Source organism: Thrips palmi, unplaced genomic scaffold (genome assembly GCF_012932325.1).
Source record: "Thrips palmi isolate BJ-2018 unplaced genomic scaffold, TpBJ-2018v1 HiC_scaffold_4, whole genome shotgun sequence".
Taxonomy (NCBI): Eukaryota; Metazoa; Arthropoda; class Insecta; order Thysanoptera; family Thripidae; genus Thrips; species Thrips palmi.
The window spans coordinates 12,948,069-12,972,631 of record NW_023144631.1 but is presented as its reverse complement, the minus strand read 5'-3'; the positions used below and the strand labels follow the sequence as shown (position 1 = coordinate 12,972,631).

General features: G+C 45.7%; 2 protein-coding genes and 1 long non-coding RNA gene across 9 annotated transcripts in view; 2 read left to right on the top strand and 1 right to left on the bottom strand.

The window, feature by feature from the left end:
- LOC117649639 overlaps positions 1–24,563 on the bottom strand; it is a 43,097-nt gene that overhangs the window by 17,118 nt on the left and 1,416 nt on the right. The gene's annotated exons all lie outside the window — the stretch shown is intronic.
- LOC117649453 (gastrula zinc finger protein XlCGF17.1-like) lies at positions 9,924–13,271 on the top strand. 7 transcript variants are annotated; one of them, XM_034392271.1, is made up of 4 exons: positions 9,924–10,018; positions 11,331–11,407; positions 11,855–12,117; positions 12,290–13,271. In XM_034392271.1, the coding sequence occupies exons 1-4, from the start codon at positions 10,016–10,018 to the stop codon at positions 12,439–12,441; spliced, it is 495 nt and encodes a 164-aa protein (XP_034248162.1). In that variant the 5' UTR covers positions 9,924–10,015; the 3' UTR covers positions 12,442–13,271. The 7 variants fall into 7 exon arrangements, with proteins under 7 accessions (XP_034248162.1, XP_034248156.1, XP_034248157.1 ...); XM_034392265.1 differs by having other exon boundaries at positions 11,855–13,271; XM_034392266.1 differs by lacking the exon at positions 9,924–10,018 and adding an exon at positions 10,160–10,290 and having other exon boundaries at positions 11,853–13,271.
- LOC117649454 lies at positions 14,665–16,323 on the top strand. The gene is made up of 5 exons (XR_004587980.1): positions 14,665–14,891; positions 15,168–15,297; positions 15,372–15,543; positions 15,627–15,794; positions 15,880–16,323. It is a non-coding gene; the product is annotated as an uncharacterized LOC117649454 (long non-coding RNA).

Below are 24,563 nucleotides of genomic sequence, written 5' to 3'. Positions count from 1 at the left end.
CAAGGTAGGTGTGCGCCAGACCGTGTCTTGTAACAGGCTTCGCGATGCTGCGGCGCTAACACCTACCTTGGCTTGCGGCGCTGGTATGCCTTCGGCAGACTCTCTCGCCACACATCGCCCCACAAAGAGCCCTGATCGCACATCAAAGCAGCATTCGGTTCAAACTATTACAAGGTAGGTTTACGCCAGACCGCGTCTTGTCGTAACAGGCTTCGCGATGTCTCGCGGCCTGTTCCTCCAAACCGCGCCTGGCGTACCTAAGGTAGGTGGCCAGTGATGGCCACTTTTAGCGCAACGATGCGCCTGTAACCCCTTTACTAAGTGTCCCACACGTCGTACCGGTATGAAAATTTACAGGAACATACAAGAAGGATAGAGTAAAGGTTCCCAAGGTTAGAAACCAGCAAAATAAAATTTATTCTTTGAGAAAAAATAAACCAAAATATCAGTACAGTTTGTCCAGTGATGGCCACCTTTTGCCCAGTGATAGCCAGGGTCCCGGCCCAGTGATGGCCACACTAGGGTTTGAGCGCTTTGTTTTCGTTTTTGACAGTTATTGAACCCAATTTCGGCTGGTTTGCACCGTGTTCGAAGCTAGAGGGGTCGCTGTGTCTTAGGAAACGGAAATCAGTGTAACCCTGGGAACTGGAATCTACTTGTGTGTATACCATAAATATAGAATTAAAGTTAAAATTTCAAGTTGGCGATAGAAAAGATTTGGTTTCCGAAAAGATTTGACCTCGAGAAGTCGAACATATAATGTTAAGCATGTTATAGGTACAGACTTCAAATTGAAAGGTTCACGAGGGGTCGGAAGGGGGGGTCTAGGAGCCCGACTTTGGCAGTTGGCCAGATCAGGTTCTTGGAAAAGGGGGGTTATGACCCCTTTTCGGCCCGCCCTTCTAATCCAAAAATACGGGGAGGGCCTGTGCATTTGCTTGTGTGTGTCGTCAGTCTAAATCCAAAGGCAACACTTTTAGCACCTTTTTTGGCGATACAATTGAGTATCGCCAATAAACGGCCTTACGGAAAAGTATTGCCTCCTTGGCGATACTTTTGAGTATTGCCACGATTTGGCAATAAACGTCGAACAAATCGAGGGTACATGACCTTGGTTTAATGCCGTGGTTTTGGCAATATCCGTCGAACAAATCGAGGGTACATGACCTTGGTTTAATGCCGTGGTTTTGGCAATATCCAAAAGTATTGCCAAATTGTGGCACCCACTCCACACGTCCTGGCAACAGTCCCAGTATCAGAGGAAGCCTCATCAGAGTATTCCATTGGCAAGGGCGGAATTTCAAGGATCAAAAACATAGCCAAGCCAAGGAAGAAGTCATTAAAACCGCGGTAAACAATTTACAAGGACCTAAATACAATGAGCAACATTTTCGGTGAACTTGCTTTTTCTTTGAAAATTCCAATCCCATTTTACTGCGGTTATGTTTTGAGACGACGCTTCCCGCAGAGGGGGCCGAAGAAAGTGTACAAGGGCCTGTGGTCCAGGGCCGAAGCGCCTGTAAGGTAGGCCACCAAACGGCACGCGTGCTGCAGGGGCTGCCTGCTCTACGGGGCGTTCCACGTCAAACCATCATGGTCCAAAACGTACTTGCTCAGATCCGGCCCCCAATTTTTTATCTGGTAGTGTACCACCCAAAGACCACTCTCATAAATTTTTTTGAAAAAAAATTCAGAACTTTGGCCGCAGTGAAAAAATTGTGTATCTAGGTGCTCAAATGGGTTGAAAACAGTAAAGGGCAACATAAAATAGTGAAAGAAAAAATTGGGACCCCCAGCCCTTACCAGAAACAAAGTTTACGATAAAAAAAACCACGGTTTCTTGAATTCCCAAAATACGCCGTCTCACTTTTGGACCATATTGGCATCAAAGGACCCCAATGAGGTACTCTAACTGTCACTAAAAAATTAGGGACGGCAATCCATAAACACCAGAGATATTGTCAAAAAACTCAAAAAGTTATCGAAGGTTATCGAAGCTTTTTCCCCCAAAATTGTCAAAATGGGACCTATATTGGTTCCGCTGAGGCGCTGTGCACTGAAATACTATTCAATTGTCTGTCTTGACACCATGGAAGATGTGAGAGAGGTGAAGGTCAGCATTACAAGAGTTTCGGAATTACACGGCAATAAGTTTTTTTAATTATAATAACCAAATGCGACAAAATGCATTGTTTGGCAGTCGCCAACTGAAGCTCATTGATTGGTGGGACTTCATCCAGGTCATCTTCATTTTCTTCTTTTAAGTCTCCAGCAGTTGCATGGTCAAGGTGAAGATGGCTTGGATGAAGTCCCCACCAATCAATGAGCTTCAGTTGGCGACTGCCAAACAATGCATTTTGACGCATTTGGTTATTAAAATTTAAAAAAAACTTATTGCCGTGAAATTCCCAAAAACTCTTGTAATGCTGACCTTTACCTCTCTCACATCTTCCATGGTGTTAAGATAGACAATTGAATAGTATTTCAATGCACAGTGCCTCAGCGGAATCAATAAAGGTCCCATTTTGACAATTTTTGGGGGGAAAAGCTTCGATAACCTTCGATAACTTTTTGAGTTTTTTGACAATATCTCTGGTGTTTATGGATTGCCGTCCCTAATTTTTTAGTGACAGTTAGAGTACCTCCTTGGGGTCCTTTGATGCCAATATGGTCCAAAAGTGAGACGGCGTATTTTGGGAATTCAAGAAACCGTGGGTTTTTTTATCGTAAACTTTGTTTCTGGTAAGGGCTGGGGGTCCCAATATTTTCTTTCACTATTTTATGTTGCCCTTTACTGTTTTCAACCCATTTGAGCACCTAGTTACACAATTTTTAAAAAACTAAAAAAAAAATTAATTTTTTTTTTGAAGTTTCAAAAAATCACTGTGGCCAAAGTTCTGAATTTTTTTTCAAAAAAATTTATGAGAGTGGTCTTTGGGTGGTACACTACCAGATAAAAAATTGGGGGCCGGATCTGAGCAAGTACGTTTTGGACCATGATGGTTTGACGTGGAACGCCCCCCACTTAATCGCAGGCGCTCCCCGCGGACAAATGTGAGCGAACGCCAGTAGAGCACCCGCTTCTCCCGAGGGGGGAGTTGCGGGAGGCGGAATCAAGTATTGTCAAACATACTGGGCCTGAGGTCCATAATCACCACTGATGCGGGGCTAGGACGACATATAAGCTTGGGGCATAATTTTGTGAAAATTCACTGTATTCTGTCCTCCCCTCCCCTTTACCCCCGAGCCGGTGAGTGACCCTGGGGCTTGGGATCAAGTAGAAGTTATTGCAGGGGTCAGTTTTAGTCGGGCCGAGATGGCCTGGGGCTCGCATGGCATTTGCCGTGGGCCTGCAAGCGAAAGTCCACTCCTTGCACCATTAAGTGCAAATTTGGGATTTTTCGAAACTTTGGAGCGGTGTAGCGGGCTAAACTAGGGCCGGTCCCATACTTTCTGGCACCGGAACTCGAAAGATCTCCTCGAGACCTTCAAGAATCCGCTAGAAAAAGTTAAAATTTCGATGTCGGTCATCGAAAGATCCCTCGCCAAAGTTAGCAAAAATTACCTCATTTTTACATGTTTTTAATTTGCAAAATCGCTTGGATCACCACGAAGATGACTTCAAAAAGAGAATTTGACCACTGGAGTCTCTTCCTCTATTTAATACGCATCTTTTAAGCACAAAATCATTGAGCTAGCGTTGAAATTGTGCCGTGGAGAGTCAAGAAAGGGACTTCGAAGCGCAATTTCAACAAAACCACTAAAGAAAGTTCAGATAAATCTAAAAATCGCCACCCTGGGCACAAAAATGGACTTAGAGACCTAAAAATTTGGCAATCGCCCTATCTCGACGAGTACAAAAAAATGCCAAAGTGGCGCGTTAATCGTCAATGGTCACCTTCAGGCCCTGGCCGAACCGGCATGGAATGTCTCTCTGCGATTTTGGCACAAAGAAAATATCTTTTGTGCTTGATCGAAAGATAACGAAATGAACGAGGGAACTGACTACAAACGAGACCGTCTTGCCACCAAATAACGTACAAAAACATTGTTTTTCTGAGAGGTTGGCTAGGCTCACAACAGGCCGGCACCGGCTGGGGCGGTGGTGGGGGGCCGGGCCTCGCTACCGCACGGAGCGCCAGGGCCGTGTTGCTACCCTCTAGCCGAGCCAAGGACACGAACAAAAAGTGTGCAAAATCTCACCGAGATCGGCCGAGCCGTTCAGGAGGTGTAGTGCGGACACACACACACACACACACACACACACACAGGGACAGACAGACAGGAAAAACTTATCAACCCCAATGAAGTAACAGGCTTCGCTATCGCTATCGCTCAGCCAATAACGACGTTTAAAGAAAAATAATGTCAGAAATGTAATTTAATTTTATTCATTTTTAACAGTGTGTGTTTATAATTGCAGCTGGTCATCCCCGTCACCTTCCTCCGAAGGATGCTTGTTGCCGCGGAAGATTCTGCCGCCCTGTTGCTCCAGGGGCTTCAGGGGATGGGTGCCCTCATGGTGACGGAAGAGATCGAGTTGGTCGACGTGACAGGTTTCACTTTTTTTTTCTTTAACAGCAATCTTAATTAGGGGATTACAACGATGTTCTAACCTTTATCATGGATACAGACAGTGAAGTTCTTGACGACAATGAAGACGGGGGTGAAGACAATTATGAGGGCCATAATGGGCAATGGAACGCCCTTGTGGACTTATTAGATGTTAACTGGCATATGGTCGCAAACCAGAGCCAGGGGGAGAATGCCAGCCAACAATGGACACTTCCAGCAGAGCGCCGACGTGAAGAACAAGAGCAAAAAGATACGCCGGAACCAGTTCACAAAATTGTCTTCTCTGCAGGCTTGACCGATTTAAACCATGAAACTCGTCCTTCTTCAATTTAAACAGATAGGGTACTTCGGAGGAAATTCAAACCGGAAGTCAACAGCAGAACGGGAGAAACAAAAGAGAGTCGCGCGGCAGTGCTGAGCGGTGGTGGGGGCCGGAAAGGGCAGAGTGGGGGTTACGTGTGCGCGCCGCCTCCACCCCCACTCTGGTGCGACCACACAGCAAGCCCTGATCAGGGCCAAGGGCGCGGCCCTGATCCTACGTAGGACAGTAGCGGAACTATAGCTGGCGTGGGTGCCTGCACTCAAAGGCATCGGCCCCAACGAAGCGGATGCAGGAGCCAACAAAGCCAGAACCCAACTTCCGGCCGCAACGTATTACGGATCCCAGCGGGCACTTCAAAACATTGATTGACTCAGGGAATGGAGGGAGGCTCCAATCGGCAGGCACCTGTACCGGCTTCAGCCTTCGCCGGTGAAGGAGGTGTGGTTTGCAAGGACGAGGCAACACCGCAAAGTCATCAGCGCCATGATCAGGATGAGGATCGGACACGCACTACACTGAAAATTGAATGGCGAAACTGATGGCCAAAATTTAGTGAGACACAAAAGTCTCACCATTTTATTGGCGAGACACAAAAGTCTCACCATTTTATTGGCGAGAAACAAAAGTCTCACTATTTTCTTGACGAGAAACAAATGTCTCGCCTAAGTCCGTGCCAGAAAATTTTACAAAGGCCTGTCTGCACATCTTAATATTATCTAGGCACAAATTAATGTGTACTTCCAAGTCATAATTGTTTGTAGTTTTGGACTGTTTCAAGTACAAGCCAATATAATCATAGCCAGTAGGGAACATATTCTGAGGAAGTCAAGATGTAAGTATGTAGGGTACTTTCGTAGAATCCTGAACCGAAAGCAAGCAGACCAGCAGACGCCAAATTGGCCGGAAACTAACCTCTCTTCGGCACTGCAAACAAGTATCAAACAACTGTTTATGTTCAAGTGTGGCCGGTACGTTTGACGAACGTCTCTTTCCCATGTCAAGTTTGGATCTACTTCCGTCAACATGGCGTCTACGTACTTCCGGTTCAGGAATCTACGAAAGTACCCTATTCAAGTGCGACAAGCCAAGATTTGTAAAGAACACGCAATAAATTCCCTCCATTAACCATTTCTGTTCTAACGAAGAGTCAAAGTGGACATTCTCATTGTTGTCATCATCATCATCACTGCTTGAAAGTCCAGGAGACTGCTTCATTATGATACATGAATAAACAAGGTAGGTGTACGCCAGTCCGTGTCTTGTCGTAACACGCTTCGCGATGCTGCGCCAGTCACGACAATTTCCCCCCCCCCCCCATGACATGACAACATTTGTCGGTAACGAGGTATTCATGGTGATAGAAAGCTGAATTGTGGTGCATGGCGAGCTAAGGATATACCTAATGACCCTGCCTGCCAAATCTCGGCCGAGTCGGCCGAGCCGTTCAAGAGTAGTAGTGCGGACAGACGGACACTCACACACACACACACAGGGAGAGAGAGACAGGAAAAACTTTCCAACCCCACTGGAGTAACAGGCTTCGCTATCGCTCAGCCAATAAACAAACTGCAAAATAAAAATGCAGATTCTTACTATTCGACATCAAAAATGTCTAATCTTTAATAATAATATTAATATATTTATTCATTATAATGAGATGTGGTCACAGACAGAAACAATTTACACAATTTATACAGGATCACTAGCAAGGAACTCTTTGATGGAGTACAATTCTTTGTCTATCAGGTATTTTTTTTTATCATTTTTTTTAAATGTTTTTTGGATCTCTCATGACCAGTTTCTTAATATCCAAAGGCAATCGATTAAAGAACCTAGTTCCGCTATAGATTGGATTTTTTTCTGCAAATTTTCCATTATGGGTCTCCAGTACGAGGTCATAGGGCCGTCTCAGGTTATATTTATTTTTGTTATTCTGTCTAAGTTCTGAGTATCTATCAATTATTAAATTAATACAGCAGTAAATGATCTTACAGGATCAGGTTCGCGAAGGTTTGGCCGCGGGTGTCTAGATACAGTGGATTCCTAAACCTCCGGGCAAAAAGGCCTTCAGTCCAGTGTGGGAGCGCTTCTATGTAGTGGTCAATGTTGTGGTCAAAGAGGAGACGGTGAATTATGTCACGAGAAACGTGGAGAATGGTTTGCAATGTGCAGAACTGTGTGGCGGTCTGTTTTCTTATCAGACAAAAGGTGTTTATTTTGCTTTTCTTTTATTTATTGTTTGTTGCTGTTATAACTGTAGTGTACGTAACGTACTTTTGTGCAAACGATACCTCCGACTCGACGGAAGAACCCGGACCGAAAAGTAACGACGGCGCCGACGGTCCCACCTCGTCAGCACGCTGACGGGCTCGGAAGATGGTCTCGAGGTAACTTTTCTCACGTATGTTAAACACTCTGAGGCTCGCCCGGCAGATGGCAGGTAATAACCTTTAAGGCCGCGGAGATCCTGGTAAGAAGAACTGAGGGGCACGACTATGGTTTGGGCAGGCCAGGACTAGCGGTAGGGCTGCCAACCGGGAGAAGCTGACCAGGGGCCTCAGCAACTTGAACGACAACCCGCCGATGCAGCGAATGCAGCAGCTCTTTAAGTACCTGCTGCAGGAACGGAGATCGGTGCAGGCGGCGAGGCCGGTTCACACGATACGACAGTGTACCGCAGCCCCCCCCCCCCAAAAAAAAAAAAAAAAAAAAATCCCCTCCCTCCAAGCACAGGTACTGGAGATTCACAATTTTTCTTCATCAAAATGTTTAGGGTTGAGACTGCCCCGAGGGTCACAATGCCTCAGTTGTTTTCATCAAACATTGTTTTCTTATTGTTGCAGAAGCTGATGGACAATGCGTGATTTGCATGAGGCCTATGAACATCTCCATTTTTCGAGGGGAGCTGCAGTGCCACCGCTTTCACTATTCCTGCACAAGGAGATGACAGGGAAGAAGACGCACAAGCATTTTATCGTAGATTTTGCAATGCCTTCATTTTCTTCCTGTTACAAAGCGGTTCTTCGTAGAGTTATTACTGTGCTCTTGAGATTTCATTGTGATGCTGGTGACAAAGTCCTGAAAAGACATTTGGAGGACTCGTCACGAGCTACATATATGAGGAAGACCACTGAAAATGAACTTCGAGAGGGCTGAGGTGAGGAAATTTGTGAGGTGATTGTGAGAAAATAGGAAAAACACATTGGTTTTCTGTAATTTTTGAAGGGACTCATCAAAAGATGAGGCTACTGATGAATCCCGTCAAGAGCTGATGTATGTGTCCATTCGGTACGTTCACAAGGAGTACGTCGAAGGAGAAAATTTCAGATGAACACGAACCAGCATTGGGGATCATTTCCGATATGGTGTCATGGAATGGTGAAAGTTACCCAATAGTAAGTGAATTGAAGACCAAAGAGTATGTTCAAATATTGAATGCCTTTGAAGAAGGGACCCTCAGTGACCCCATCTACGTAACAGGTAACTCTTCACTGCAACCACAGCTGCTCCCTAGAGTGGCCAGTAATAAATGTGAATATGGTTTTTTGAAATACACTTCAATGTGCCTTAACTTTGAGAAACTAAACGTATGTGTATAAGAGTCACGCATGAGATGTATTACCTTTGTAACGTCGACTTCCGGTCTGGATTTCCTCCGAACTATTTCCGTAACTGGCGCAGCGTCGCGAAGCCTGTTACGACAAGCCACTGTCTGGCGTACACCTACCTAGTAATTAAAACGTGGTTGATAAAGGGAAAGATTTTTGATCAATTCTCATCTTAAACCGGAAACTTATCAATAAACTCAAATGATGCGAACGAGAAAAACAACTAACGTCCAAACGCAAAAGGCCGGCCGATAATAGGGTAGTACGGAGGAAACCTTGCCTGAAAGTCAGCGACAGAACGTGAGAATCAAAAGAGCATCGTGCGGCTGTGCGGAGCAGCGGTGGGGGTCGAAAGCGGCGGAGTGGGGGGTGAAGGCGGCGCGCGCACGCTGCCCCCACCACCGCTCAGCACGGCCTGACGACGCTCTCATGTTTCTCCCGTTCTGACGCTGACTTCCGGTATGGATTTCCTCCGAAGTACCGTAGAACGGGGTAATATGAGACATGAAGGAAAATCGAGACAAAGCGCCATTTTTTTGGTTTCTGTCGTGCTGCTCTCAAGCGGTTGTTCAGAAGACCATCGTGATTATTTTTTCGTGATCTAGGAGGCCTTGGCAGCTCATAGGAAACGCACGAAGGCAATCGGAGACTCGCCAGGATTATTAAGAACCAAATGAAACTCCTCTAAATTCTGACAAGTTTTATAAAGTTCGTAAAAACCTCCCCAGAAACCTCGGTTGGAACTCGGGTTCTCGTCCGAACGAGGTTTAAATCTGTAGGCAATCATGTCAACATTATCAGGACAAAATTTGGTTCTGTTATGTCTACTCCCGGGCCGCCTGTTCCAGATGGAATACAATTTTGTTACCTTGCAGGGAAAATAGAGACACCTCTTTTCGTTTGAAACATGAGGCCAAACATACTCCACTGTTATTATTTCAAGTAATAATGATTTTAACACGAATTTTTTTACTACCTGACCGGCATCTATGCTCTTCGTTTAGTATTTTCATGTGACAGGCACAACTCATGACTTCTTGGACATTTTTCAGCTCTCTTTAGTGACACCCATTTTTCTTCCCTCCAGATTTTATCTTTTCTTCATTCTAGTCCCCAATCATCTTTAAAATGAATGAAAAGAACTTAAAAAGCTCCAAACCCGCCTAAATGAGTTAATTTTCCATACTTCTTTACCATTTTTCTCTTTTGTCTCATATTACCCCACATTGCAGGGAAATATGGGACGGCATTCCGAGGGTTATTGAAAGGTCCCTACTGCACCTAAAAATCTGAAATTTGGAGGGAGTGTAGCCAAAGGGTCAATGAACAAGTGACGAACACCTCAGCATCTCAAGTTGAAATTAAACGGGGGAAATTTACAAAAAAAAAAACTCGAAATTTGTCTCATATTACCCCGTTCTACGGTACCCTATTGCAGTGCCGTTGTGTTGCTCCAGGTGGTTGCCCCGAAACGGACCGAGCGTTTCTAAACGCACAGAGGGCCGCCATAATGGTTAGAGGATGTCGCTGTTCTCGTAATTTTCTCGTTTTGACGCCAAGACGTCACTGAATCATCGATTCTGATTTTACTGCGCGGAGCATCGTGGTGGAACAGTTAACAAAAGTACTCGTTGCTTGTTGTCGCAGTGATTGAATTCGTGGTTGAATCGGTCGACGATCCGACTGGGCTGGGCTGAGATTTCGCACGGTGGCAAGACGAAGTGCTGATGTATCTGACATGATTTGAAAAAGGTTGCACCGCAGGTTAACCTCAGCTCTTCGGGGGTATGTACTCGCGTCTCAGTCGAGTCACTTGTGCCCATCATTGCATGCTCTAGCGTGATGCAGAAATTCCCGAGTTTTGCCTATTTACAAGCAATGGCTTCGCCATACGAAACGATTCTTCGCAGGATTTACAATGTCTTAGTTTCCGACGAGTAGAGCTGTCTAGTCGTCACCGATCGAAGAACAGAAAGAAGAACAAACCCGGAAGCCGGAAAAAAAACGGAGCAGGTATCAAGCCCGGTTCCAGCGAGAAATGCCGACAAAAATTTTAATTTCCTGTGTCAAAAAGTGTTTGGAACAAACGAATGTGCTTGTGAAGAAGATACGCCACAGAAAGCTCAGTAACTAATCCACTAATGGAAGTCTGGGAGGTTATGTAGCCGGCGCCAGTTCCGGCTTTGTTCTTCGATCGGCGACGACCAGAATACTCTATTACGGAGCGATGCTTCGTAGATTCTTACCGACTGTGTATTTACTGTATGTTCTTAGGTTGTTTACTGTTTATAGTCAAATTCTGAGGATATTGAGGCCTGAAAGTGTATAACATGCGTAACAGTTGGAAGTTACGCTAGAGCAGACCCCAAGCGCACTTGCGTTCACTCCAATGTGTTCGCTTGGTTTGCCGCTTGTGATGAGTTTTGCTTGATTGTGTTACGAGCCAGTTGTTCACAGAGTTAACAAGACTAACAGGTTCTTTGCAAATTGGTCCAGCGCAATTAGAACTCCAACTTAAAACTGCTCGTAGTAACTTAACACAAAGAATACGGAGGCTCCGCAGCTGACGAAAGACATCGTTTCTAAAACAACATTTTGTTCGTAAAGCATAGGAAAAGTCCTTTGTAGCCTACGAAGAACTTCTTCGCAGCCTGTGAAAGAATTTTTTTCTTTGCATTCCGAACAAAATCCTTTGTTTTCAAACAATTTTCCTCGTAGGCTGCGAAGCCTCCGTTTTCTTTGTGTTACAATGAGCAGTTCAACGTGCTGAGAGTCCAATGGTGCTGACGCAGACATCTCACTCATGAGTGGCCTTTTCTTTTCAGATCATTGGAGACGCCGCGTCGATTTGTCCGAAGAACACCCATCAGCCTCAAGTTTCAGCGACATCCGACGCCACGCGGTAAGTGTCACGAAGACTTGACGTTCTCCGTGTCAAGCGAGTCGTGAAATCGACCTCTCCTTAGAAAACCATCCTAACTCGCCGCGGTACAAGGAAACTATCTTCAGTCGGCAACGATAAACTTCAGTCAGCGCAATAGTAGGCATAGATTCTTTTAACACAACGGTCAGGGAGAGCGCTTTGGAACTTCAGTGAGAACCGTTGGAATGCTGGCTGACACATTGAGACTCAGATTTTTTTACCCTTTTATTGACATGACGCCTCCCGGATTTGTGACATTGATCTGAACTTCCTTTCGCTTCCTATAAAATGAACTACAAACGATTTAGAATAGTCTCCTAGCGTCCAAGAGAGTTAGATGGTTTTCTTAGGAGGGGTCGAAACATAATTACGACACAGCGGGACGTTTGCTGTACTTGTTTTTAAAATTATTTATTTTATTTTCAGGAGAAGAAGTATGACTGCTGTCTGTGAATTCGCCGATGGTCAAGAAATTGAATCCAATTCTAACGAAGAGGAAAATTTAGCGACGTATCCTGTTGATTGCTCTGTTTTGAAAAAGAAGCAAACCCACATTGGAGAGAAACTTGTCGAGTGTGCTGTCTGCAACAAGAAGTTCGCCAACAGTTCTGAGGTCCGATGTCATCTTCGCACCCACACGGGCGAGAAGCTTTACGAATGCCCTGTTTGCAATAAGAAGTTTGGCTATGGTAATGTTCTGAAAGCACACATCCGAACCCATACTGGAGAGAAGCCCTTTAAGTGCGACGTTTGCAATAAGGCGTTCAGACAAGAAGCTCATCTCCGAGGGCATCTTCGAACACACAATGGGGAGAAGCCTCTCGAGTGTATGGTTTGTCTCATGAAATTTTCTGATGGCAGGAGGTTTCGAGTACATCTCCGAACGCACACTGGGGAGAAACCTTACGAGTGCAAGGTTTGCCAGAAGAAGTACAGAAGAGAAGAACATCTCAAAATGCACCTTCGAACCCATACAGGAGAAAAGCCCTACGAGTGCTTGGTTTGCACGATGAAGTTTTCTCAAGCATATTTTCTTACTTTGCATAATCGATGTCATACTGGGGAGAAGCCTTATCGGTGCACAGAATGCGGTAAGAAGTTCAGACAGGATGCACACCTGAGAAGACATCTTTACGCCCATTTAAGGACTACGCGTGTGCAGTGCTCCGTCTGCAAAGAGGATTTCGCGAGTGCAGGTAGTCTCAGGCATCATCTTCGGACGCACACGGGCGAGAATCCGTTCGCGTGCACAGTTTGCAGCAAGACGTTTTCTCGGCGACATGGTTTGCAGTCACACTTTCGAATGCATACTGGGGAAAAGCCATTTGAGTGCACAGTCTGCAATAAAAAGTTCCGACATAGCAGTACTCTCAAAATTCACGTCAGAACCCATTCTAGGTAGACGAGTCTGCCCTTGATCATTACGAGGCCTCCTTCGGCCATTATACTCAAGATTGGCTGAAAACGGACTTGGTATACGCAGTGGTGGCTGTGGTCGAAAAAATATGAATTCACCTTCTCGAGTCTCAAAATTCTACTCTGCTCTGGTACCGCTTGTTACTTGAATGTCCATCCAAGGTCTTGAAGGTCGGTTGTCGAACCAGCACTAGCATTTTTGCCTCCTGTTTCCTTGCACGTCAGTTATGTATCGGTTGACAATAGTTCTATCCTAGAAACTTGTGCTTGTATTCTAGTTAAAAGTTGACAATGTAAATCTAGTAATGATTTCAATAAAATCAGTGGCTTCTGTTTTGACGTTGGCCCTTTTAACGTGTGGGCAAGGCTTTCTTTGGATAAATACATGACTGTCGCGGACCGACTTGAATATTATTAAAATAAAAAATAAAAGCACTGTTTTGATCATTATTTTGCTTACATCCCTTGCAGTTTTCACCTCCAAGAGTGCAAATTGGTAAAAGGAAGAAATATTTCGTAAAACTTGCTTCACCAAATTTCAGACAAATTCTTTTATACAATGTGCAGTTTTATGAAACAATATATCGCAATGCGTGTAAATAAAATAGTGGTACCTTTACAAAGACAAGTGGGAAATGTTTCCTCTCAACATTTTGTGGTCAGGCGTTCGAAACAGTGTTCGTAAAGATTGAGTCAACACTCATGGAAATTTCTTTATGAGCTAGAAATCTGTGTTAATACTTTTCGGGGCTCTACGCCCACGCCATTGGTTGGGGCTGTCCATAAAATACGTCACGCGTTTTTGGGTCGTTTTTGACCCCCCCCCCTCCCCCATCATAACTTCGTCACATTCAGCTGACCCTCCCTCCCCACACCCACTTGTGACGTATTTTTTGAACATGAGTGAGAAATCGTGCATAATGCATCACTTAATTTCAGTTCTTCAATTTCTTATACAATCGAGTAAACTGAGCGCTTCAGTAACTTTCAAAAACATTTAATTCACTTCGCGGGAGGGCGTTTTCATTGCTTACACGCGTTCATTTTTCAGCTCTCATTGCTTAAATTTATTAAACCGATATTTTTAAAAATACGTGACAAGACCCCCCCCCTCCCTTAATAACAGGAAAAGTAGCGATACACATCGGCAACTTTGGCCCGTCCCGTACATTAAGAAATGTGCGAATTTCGCCGATGTTTGACCCTGATGTGATTTGAACTTGAGTCTGGGGTCAACATAGATGTTAATTTCGTCATCAGCACCCTCAAAAACATCGTAAACAATGCCAAAACTCGAATAAAAAGAATGTTCAAAATGTGCCCCACTGAGATTTGAACCCGGGTCCGAACTTCTCCGATTCGCTCAAAACTGGCACCGTTGTCGCCCCGATTCCCAAAATACTCTCACATGCCATTCTAGCCGTATCCGTTGCCGAAATCCTCCTCGACCCCATGTAGACCATGATGCACCTGCAGCAGCGCCCCCGGGGCTCGGATCGGATCTGCTGCCACGCACTGTAAAGTCCGAGCCTACATCAGCCCCTGGATGTACAGAAACCGAAGTACGATGAACGTACTTCTCGAGATGTTAGGGCCATTCAAGTGCTCCTCCACGTATCACCTTCGTACTTGGGGTATGCCATGTACCGTACATGTCATTTACTGTACATCCCTGCACCGGACAGGGGTTGCGCTCCGCGGGCTGCGGCCCGCCGTGGACGGAGTGGGAGTGGGGGATGTCCCCCGTCCTCCCCGCGCCCCGCCGCCACCGTCGGCCAATGAGGACCTCGCGCGGACAGCCGTTCAAATAAACCGCCTTGGTTAGGTTGGCAGCATTCTAGTCTTGTTAAGTTGGCCACTCTTACCGACTGTCTTCTGTCTGTCTTTCTGTCTGTTGCGCGTTGCGCGCGCTCTCGGCGCTCTTGTCTTTGTTTATATTTTCCTTTAGCTCAAACTTTGTTGTGTATCTGTGCCTGGTCACAAGAATAATAGATGGAAGTGCAACACAGTTTAAACTCCAGTGATCTCTTCAACAAGGAATAAAAAGGTAAGCAATATTTCTACTTTCTAACGGCGGCCGGGCGCCGCGGCCCGTAACCTAGCAAGGTCCGCCCGCACTGAAAGCGAACTTTTGTTTTTGCCGATAACCTGTAGTTGTGAACTCGAAGAGTTTTACGAGCCTTATCGTGTTCGGCACTCACACAGGGATATCTTAAGCTTCCGCTAGATTTTCCGATGAAAATTGCAAGTTCGGTAATACTTTGCCATACCACTTCTGAGGTTATGAACTCTTAGGTGCTAATCTCTTTTTCGCATGTTTCAGAGAAACTCGGCCTCCAATTATGATTCCGAATTCCACTTCTTGTTAAAACTAAGGCGCATCAGCTACAGAACATTATAATATGATTCCTCTGGGCTCTTATTTGTTCTCAAAGTCTGCAACGCAATATAATGTAAGTAGATATTATCTCATCATACCTTCGTTGGTTTGTGTGTTTGTTGATAGTTTTTATTTTCTTTGTTCCAGGCGAGTGATCTAGATGTGGGATGAAACTTGGACTACGATTGAGACTCTTGAACTCCAGATTTCCTTTTTAGTTGCTCGTCTCAGCTACTGCACACTATTTTTGTTTTGTACTCTGACATTGTCCACACGTCTGAAATTTTTGAACATCTTAAGTGATCCATATTATTATGATGTAAGTACACTCTCTCATTTCATCATATTTTAGTTAGATTATGTATTTTTTGTTAGGTGTTTATTTTATTTTATATCTTTCAGTCAAGGGACCAAGATGTGGGATGAAACTTGGCCTTCGATAGAGATTCTGAACTCCAGATTTTACTTTTAGTGGCTCGTCACAACTAATGCTGTTTGTTTTGAACTCTGACGCTGTCCAAGAATCTACAACTCCAGTACATCTTCTTCAGTGGGCCATTTTAATATGATGTAAGTACACTCTACTCTCATTTTATCTTAACTTAGTTAGCTTGTGTCTTTGTTGTTAGTTTTTATTTTATTTTCCTTGTTCCAGACAAGTGATGAAGATGTGGGATGAAACTTGGACCTGGCTCAGTTCTTAGTAAATTGAGGCACCTACTGAGTGTTATGTCTATTTGTTATTGACGACACCTTTTACTTTCTTATTTAATTACCATTGGAAAGAGATTATGGTTATTTTTACACTTTTCCTGTCTGCAAGAACAAACGTGTTCAATTAATGGTCTATTTATGCACGTCAGCAATTTTCATTTATTGGGTGATTTGTGAATACTTTTGTTACTTTTTCTGTGCATTAAAGCAATAGGGAGATTGTTTTATCATTTTTGTTCTCAATTTTCTTCAGGTCTCTTCCAATAGCATTCCATTTTAGTGGGTGTTCATTTCTGAATCAATTAGTATTATTGGAAAGAGATCATGGTTATTTTTACATTTTCAGCAAGGACAATCAATTTGCAATAAAATCACTTCCAGCATTTCCAGCTTTTCATTCCCCACCCCCCAAACCCGACCCCGGTTGAACAGACCATACAAGCGAGACGTACATCCAGTGTACTTCTGAGACGCACACGACGTGCAATCCACAAGTACATTCAACGTACTACTTGCTTAGCACGGGGCATTCAGGGATGTAGCGGAAAGGGAGCGGAGGGCGGGGCCGTCCGGCGCGGCTAGAAGTGGTGGGGGGACGGCCCCGGCGTGTGCCACTATGTACGTACTCCTGTACCGGACTACCCTCTTGCTACTCCATCGTACTTTCTAACTTGAATATCGTCCGTTCTTCTGGGCATGGATGATGTTTGTACAACTATGTAGGGCCGGCCCTAACAGTGCGGTTCATAGGATCACTCAAAGAGTGATGCGCCTGGATGTGATCAATTATTTTCCGTATCATCTTGTTGACAGCAGTGTCGGTCACAGGTTGACTCAAACATCTCCACCAAATCTTGGGGGAAACCCTTACAGAAATGGATTTGTGGAAGGTGGTCGATAAGTGGTACTGCGGACCACTTTTTCGCCCCTTTTCATACCCCTTTTGACCAAAATCACCCACTGCGACCCTCTTCGTTCATTTGAACCCCTTCGTGACCCCGTTTTCTCCTCTCAAAGAGACGAGGGGCCCTTTTCAGTACCCCCTTTTTGCTGCTCAAGCTCAGGGGGTCCTCCAACGGACGTGGACCCCTTTTCTTCACGCGAAGGGGGTCCAAAAAGGGGTGCCTTTGACGCGATGCAGAACGGCGCAGGTGATGACTCCATGCACGCCACCAAGTTGCTATTCAGAGGAGTGACGGTCACGATGTCGCGGCTTTCCAAGTCCTGCAAAGTCCTGGTTTCTATGAGAGGATGGCGTTAGAATCTGGTTGTAGCCTCAGGTCTATCGTAAACTTTCATATTCGCGCGAATTATTGTTTCTGTAACTGGAGAAAGAAACCGCGGACCTGGACCTGGGGAAAGGAAGAGGGGGGGGGAGCGATGTCGCAACACTCTTCTTTTTTCGTTTTCGGATACGCGCCCGGCAAGGAAAACAAGCCTGGCGTTCTAAGTCCAGACTTGTAGAAGCATATGGGCGGCGCGCGGATCCTCTGACAGGAGAAGCGCTATGGCTCAGGTGTAAAGTGGAGGTCTCACAACAGAAAGGTCTGAGGATCGAATCCCGACTACAGCGTCGCTTCGCCTACGCGGAGCATGCCCCGCACACACTTTTGGCACTTTCTTTGGAACCCACCTCAGACCCCCTTTTGGACCCCTTTCTCGCGGTTAAAAGGGTGTGTGCGGCTAGACACCTTTTAGTGGTGCATCTAGGAGGTACCGTGAGAACCCCTTTTTTGACACACTTTATCACCCACTTTTAGCACCCAACAACGACGTGATCCATTCCTGTAAGGGAAAATGATGGGAGTGTAACATCTTTGTCTATAAACGGAATCAAAACAGAATAATTTTTAAAATATTAATGAAGGAAACACAACAAAAATTGCTTCTCAAAACAATGAAGGCTTAGCCTGCTTTTGACGACTGAGTGGACCACTCAGTCCACTGGAGATGCGATGTAAAAACTCCGATAAGGGCTGGGCAGGAGGCGGAGGTCGCCTGCGACGACGATAAACTCGTAGACTTGTCCAAGGAGGAGGAGGGCACATCCAAACGTGAGTCAGGCGTCGCTGGAAGCGAGGATGAGGTTGACTCGGACGTGAGCGGCCGTTTCATTTCTTGGTTTTAATACTATTTTTAGAGCGAAAATCGAATGTTACATGCGTGGAAATTATGTGTCTTCTAAATAGAAGCCAATCCAATTGCCATTGGCTTGCATTGGCCCACAGAGAAGTTAGTTTTAAATCGGTGCGCAAAACAAGCGTCAATTTCAGGCATTTCACCGACGCATTTTGTCCGAACTATTTCTCATTTCACACTTATTTTAAGTCTCTTTACGCTCAACGCCTAGAGACTCAAATTATCTCAAACGCTTCGAAGTGTTGACTGTCTTTGGGTGCGCTGTGGAAGAGTTATGAAGTTATAAACATCTCAGGAACGGCTGGACACTCGGAATGGACACTCAAAACTGTATCTGCACTCTCAACATCTTATGATCGTTTTTAGGCACGAAGTAGCCTTATAGTATACCCAGGATTCAGCCGGCCCGAGATTCGATTTGTGTGGCCCTTTATGCATTTCGGAAATTTTCTATACGATTTTAATGAGATTTTGCAGACTTGTAGAACTTTGAACGCTGATTCTGATGCCGAAATCTGGTTAAAAAGTCAACGGCCAATTTTGAGAAATTTGCTGTCAAAATCGCCGTTTCCATGGCAAAACTCGACTCGTCAAAGGAAAAAAAAGGGAGTGGGGGGAGCCGAGCCGAGCCGGACCAATAGCGGAGCTTCTTTTTGGGTCTGTACAGCTTACTCCAAAAGCTGAAATAGCACGTTCGAAATGAAAAATTTCTTTGACTGCAGGTAGACAAGATGCAACAATAGAATTGGTGTCGTTTCGAACGTGGCCATTTGGATCGGCCGGCCGGAAAGTGACTTTTTATGAGAGTGTCCCGCACCAATCCCGCAGCGCTGCGTTGTTGTTTTTGCTGTTGTTTTGTTGAAAATTTTTGTTACTCTTCAATTTGGAGTGAATTGAGCCATTTAACTGCGTACCTGTGCACATGCATCTGTGAATTATCTTTCCTTAATGTAGTTTAAGAGTCGCTTTAAGACTTTTAGTCTCTTTTTGAATAAGCTGGTCATATAGCTGCTCCTTTTAGCCAGGTTTGATGGTACTTCTGATTCAGTTAGCACCATGATCACTTCGCTCCACCTCGCGACTTTCAGTGCTCATGTTCTGCGAACAAGACTCACCCGCGTTTCGAGATCATCACTCTCGAGTTTATAAAGTTTGTCAAGCCAACCGTCGTGGTGTTGCTACGTTGTGAGTGAGAACTATTACACAGAATTGAAGAAAACATGACTAGAGAACCGTAGCCTTTTGAAACAAGCCAAACAATTCAACGTCAGCAACAATGGAGGGGCGGTTTTAATGCGCGACTATACTCGTGTTTTCAGCTTCGCGTTTTTCGCAAGGGCGCAGACGCCGACAAAATTGTTGCCAACCCGCGAAAATTAATTTACTGCCTTCTTTCTGCAACCAAAATTTTCATAATGATGGACTTCAAAGATGTTCCTTTGTCGGATCACTGTGGAATACATTAGCATTGGAATTTTTCGAATTTCCCGGCATTTTGATTTCTCTTTATTGCCAAGGTTAAATTTTGACGGGTGGCACGTCGACCACATTGGTACCACTGCCATTCGTAGCCACCCTTGAGCCACCCCCTACCTTTTACATAACTTTTTTGCTTTCCCCACACTCCTACCCAAATTGACTTCGTGACTCCTAGGATTTCTTGAAATCGTATTTTTATACGTATTACGATGGTTTTTCATCGTAAGGTACGCATAAATTTGCACATACGTAATATGCATAGATTTCAGCGTAAGGTATGCATGATTTAATCGTATTACGCATGGTTTCTTCATAAGGTACGCATGATTTCATCGTATTACGCATGAATTTCATTGTAGTACGTGTGTTCTCATTTCAACGTAAGTTATGATGACCCTTTCATCATAAAAATCTGAGGGTGTGGGTATTGAAAAGGTATCTTATGGATTACTTACTAGAGCCTCGGTGAGAAGGTTCGAAAAGGGGTGTGGCCTTCAACGAGGTGATCGAAATTATGCAATTAAAGGCAGTTTTGACTGGAATCACACAGGTTAACGAAAAGTTTGCGCTGCTCCCCTTCATGCTGTTCCATTTGTCCCCGCATGCAGGTGGATCGGGAGGCCGTGGACGTGGACCAGCTTCGCGAACGGTGCCCGGCATTCAATTCTGGGTGATGTTGATGTGGGCAAGGACAACAGCGGCTTCGGTCAGGGTGTGGTAACTTAACATTTCATTACATTTTTAGTGCCCATATCTTGTTAACGGCTACAGGTAAAACCGGGTCTCTCACTAAAACTAAAAAAAATATTTTAAATATAAGCTACCCTTTGCATACCCTTTTGTTTGATATTTCTAGCTATTTTTAAGCGGTCTTGCTACCGCTTCTAGCTCTGCATCCGATCCCACTCATCCCATCCCATCCATCCATCCATTCAGCGCGCTCGGAGGGGACTGCATGGTCGTGTTGGTCGTCGTCGTCGTCTGTCGTCGTCCTGCGCCGCCACGCCGCCCCGCCGCGCCAGTCCCCACTCCTCACAGCCACCCGGCAGCCACCCCCTCCCTCCTTGCCCCCTCTCTGCCCGGCCTCCCCGGCTGGTCCACGGCAAGACCGCTTTGCTAAGCTTGCTTAGGCGGAACCTCTTAAGCGGTCTTGCTACCGCTTCTAGCTTTGCATCCGATCCCACTCATCCCATCCCATCCATCCACCCATCCATCCATTCAGCGCGCTCGGAGGGGACTGCATGGTCGTGTTGGTCGTCGTCGTCGTCTGTCGTCGTCCTGCGCCGCCACGCCGCCTCGCCGCGCCAGTCCCCACTCCTCACAGCCACCCCCTCCCTCCTTGCCCCTTCTCTGCCCGGCCTCCCCTGCCGCGGTCCACGGCAAGACCGCTTGCTAAGCTTGCCTTGGCGGAACTTTTTAAGCGGTCTTGGTACCGCTTCTAGCTCTGCATACAATCCCACTCATCTCATCCCATCCATCCACCCATCCATCCATTCAGCGCGCTCGGAGGGGACTGCATGTCGTGGTTCGTCTGTCGTCGTCACCTGCGCCGCCTCGCCAGTCCCCACTCCTCACAGCCACCCCCTCCCTCCTTGCCCCCTCTCTGCCTCCCCGGCCGGTCCACGGCAAGACCGCTTTGCTAAGCTTGCCTTGGCGGAACTTTTTTTAAGCGGTCTTGCTACCGCTTCTAGCTCTGCATACGATCCCACTCATCCCATCCATCCACCCATTCAGCGCGCTCGGAGGGGAATGCATGGTCGTGTTGGTCGTCGTCGTCGTCTGTCGTCGTCCTGCGCCGCCACGCCGCCTCGCCGCGCCAGTCCCCACTCCTCACAGCCACCCCCTCCCTCCTTGCCCCCTCTCTTCCCGGCTTCCCCGGCCGGTCCACGGCAAGACCGCTTTGCTAAAGCTTGCCTTGGCGGAACTTCTTTAAGGTATAGGCAGGCACTTAGAATCTCGATAAATGGTAGAGTGAATACACCCAGGCGTCGGCAGCGTCGACAGAACACGGCGAGGCTGCTCGCTGCTCCCCTCTCTGTGATGCTTTGCTTTGAACTACATCAACTTAAGTTGTGACCGAGGAGGCAACCACTCTAGAAATCTTGTGACCCCTTGGCGCTTGAAATCTCTAGGAAATCTGAAATCTTGCCTCCAAAAAGGCCAAAAACAAGCTAATTTTGGGCGGAATATCGGTTAAAATCTTGCGAAATCCGATGAAATTTTTAGCCTGAAGAAATCTTGTGTCCCCAAACATACAGTGTGGTTGCCCCCTCGGTTATGACTATCAATCTTGGCATGAACTTCAGTAGAAATTCCACAGCACGCTCAGTCAATCTTAATCGCAAGAACGGGAATGTCTTGTCATTTATCAAGAAGCAGAGCAATCGATTAATCGAGTCAACTAGTGGGCGTTGCCAGGAGTGGCCGCGCTACCGAGGGTCCTGCGCCGCCCGGTACGGTAGATCGAGACGTGGAAGACAGCGCAGGCCCAAGGTTCCTCTTTCTCGCCGTACACCTCCAGGGTCACAATCCACTCTCGGTCCTCCACGGCCATCAATTCCAACTTCCGAACATCGAGCGTCGCATTGGTTACATCGTAGTGGCCCTGGAAATGACGAGTCTCCGTGTCATTTTGTGAACACACACTCTCAAAATCTTGCGCAGAATATGTTCGTATTACAAACCATTTGGTTTGCAGCTTGCGAAGAGTTTGGCTGCATTGCATTACGAACTAGTAGTTCGCAATTTCGCGAACAGTGTGTTTGCAAGGGTTCGCAATACAAACTGGTTGTTCGCAGATTGCGAAGCACTTCTTCACAGGATGCGAACTACTGATTTGCAACGGATGCGTTCTTCGCATTGCAAACAATTTATACTCTTCGCACGCTTACAAACACATCGGTTCGCAAGGTTTTAAGAGTGTATGAACAAATACGTGCATTTTAAATCGCATGCGCAGTTCTGGGCAAAGCTCATTCATAAAAAAATACGAAATCACGACATCCTGGCAGTCACGAAGTTGACTTCATTTATGATCTAGTTAAAGAAAAATATTTGAGGCTAAAACTGCATTGAATGGAGTTCACTTTTTATTGTTTCGAAAACAGACGTTTAGGACAATCGTAGGATAGATTATGGTCAGGTTTTTCATGGAAACGTGCAGTAAAACAGTTCATTCCACCCAGGTTGAAAACACTGTCAAAGGTCACACTATTTAGTGCGAACCACAATGTCTCACGCTTACAAGTGTAAGCCACGTTCGTCCCACGCTTGCCAGTGTGGGACATGGTTTGTCTCACACCAGTGTGAGACACGGTTTGTCCAACACTTGCTGCCTATGGTTCCCCGTGGTTTAATGCCACAGGGCCCACGCTCGCAAGTGTGAGGCAAACTGGGTCTCACGCTCGTAAGTGTGAGGCAAACCAGGTGACCCGTTCCGGGTCTCACACTTGCAAGCGTGGGACACGTCCGCATCTTGCTCTTCCCGCGTAGAACTGCAGCACTTATATCCATCTTTATTTTATCTTTTCGAAAAAGTTGGCACAAAGACTGCTGAAAGATACACAGGAGACACACACAAAATCTATGTGTGTACTCAGTACACACTTCTAGGTGCGTGCTTACAAGCATGCACTTTTAGGTGTGTTCTTGCCCAAGCACGCACCTAGAAGTGTGTACTTGAATGAGTACACACTTATAAGTGTGTACTCAGTGAGTACACACATAGAAGTGCATGCCTTTTCCCTATGCCGCGCATGCACCTCGCAAGTGTGTACTCACTAAGTACACACTTGGGTCATTCTACAGAAATGTTACAATTTCGCAGTTAGAACCGTGAAAAAATAAAAGTTGTCCGATTTCATTCATATTGGGCTTGTTTTTCTTGTTTCGGCATGCAGAATGCGAAACGATATCAAGCGTCACACTTTTCGAGAAAAAAATTTTTCTCGACTGAAATCATAGGGGAAATGTCTACGGAGTTTACATAAATTGACGCCTACGGAGTTTACATTTTGAAGCAAATACCTGGATTGCAGCCGTATGAGTTGGAACAGTAGAACGCGCATACACAGCTGACTAAAGGACCACCAAAGCATTGTTTTTATCCACAATTCGAAAGTTTGACGCACAGGGGATCCGTGGCAAATCGGGTACGGAGTTTACATACAAAAAAAATACGCGACCCCCTTTTTGAAATTTGGGTACCAATTAGATGCTAGCCATTGGACTCACATCCTTCAAACTTGGTGGCTAGATGTGTTTTTTCATCCGGAATCCATTGCAGTCTTCAGATTGAGGCTGTGACTTCCCGTTTGTCTCCTGTAGTGCCAAACTCGTTACAGTGCACATGTGGATTTTAGGGAAGTAAAAACTTCGGGACAAAAGTTAATTCTGTGCAGGCACAAAGCTTCAAACTTTTTACTAAAGTCAGTGGGATTAAGTTAAAGTATAAAAGTGCCTTAGCAAATAGAGCCGTCGGGAATGATTGTCCTGCGTCTCGTTTAGACATACGAGAGGCGCAAACTTAGTGAACTACGCATCGGGACAGCCACGGAGTTTACATTTTGCACCTTCCGGAGGCCACAGCCATCTGAAAACCTCAGAAACTTTCAAACCCAATAGTGGATCATTTTGAAGCACAAAAAGCACCATCTCACCGCGCAAACCGCGTCTTTCTAGGACGAACCGTTTCGTCACAAAGGGGCAGGGACATCAAATTGTAACATTTCTGTAGAATGACCCACTTAAGTGTGTACTCATTCAAGTACACACTTCTAGGTGCGTGCTTAGGCAAGTACACACCTAGAAGTGCATGCTTGTAAGCACGCACCTAGAAGTGTATACTGAGTATACACATAGATTTTGTGTGCAGAGAAAAGTCACCCTAATGTATCTTGTGCTGTGGGTGTCTTCCAGGTGTCTTTGAATGGCCTTTTATCCATCTTTTTTTGGCCGAAAAAAAAAGATACCCAAAAGACAGGTTAAAGGGACGTTCGGGCCGCGGCA

Bases quoted from the DNA above. Each gene is read 5' to 3' on its own strand.
- LOC117649453 (XM_034392265.1), top strand. The intron at 11,408-11,854 runs GTAAGTGTCACG...TTTTATTTTCAG, and splicing joins GCGACATCCGACGCCACGCG to GAGAAGAAGTATGACTGCTG.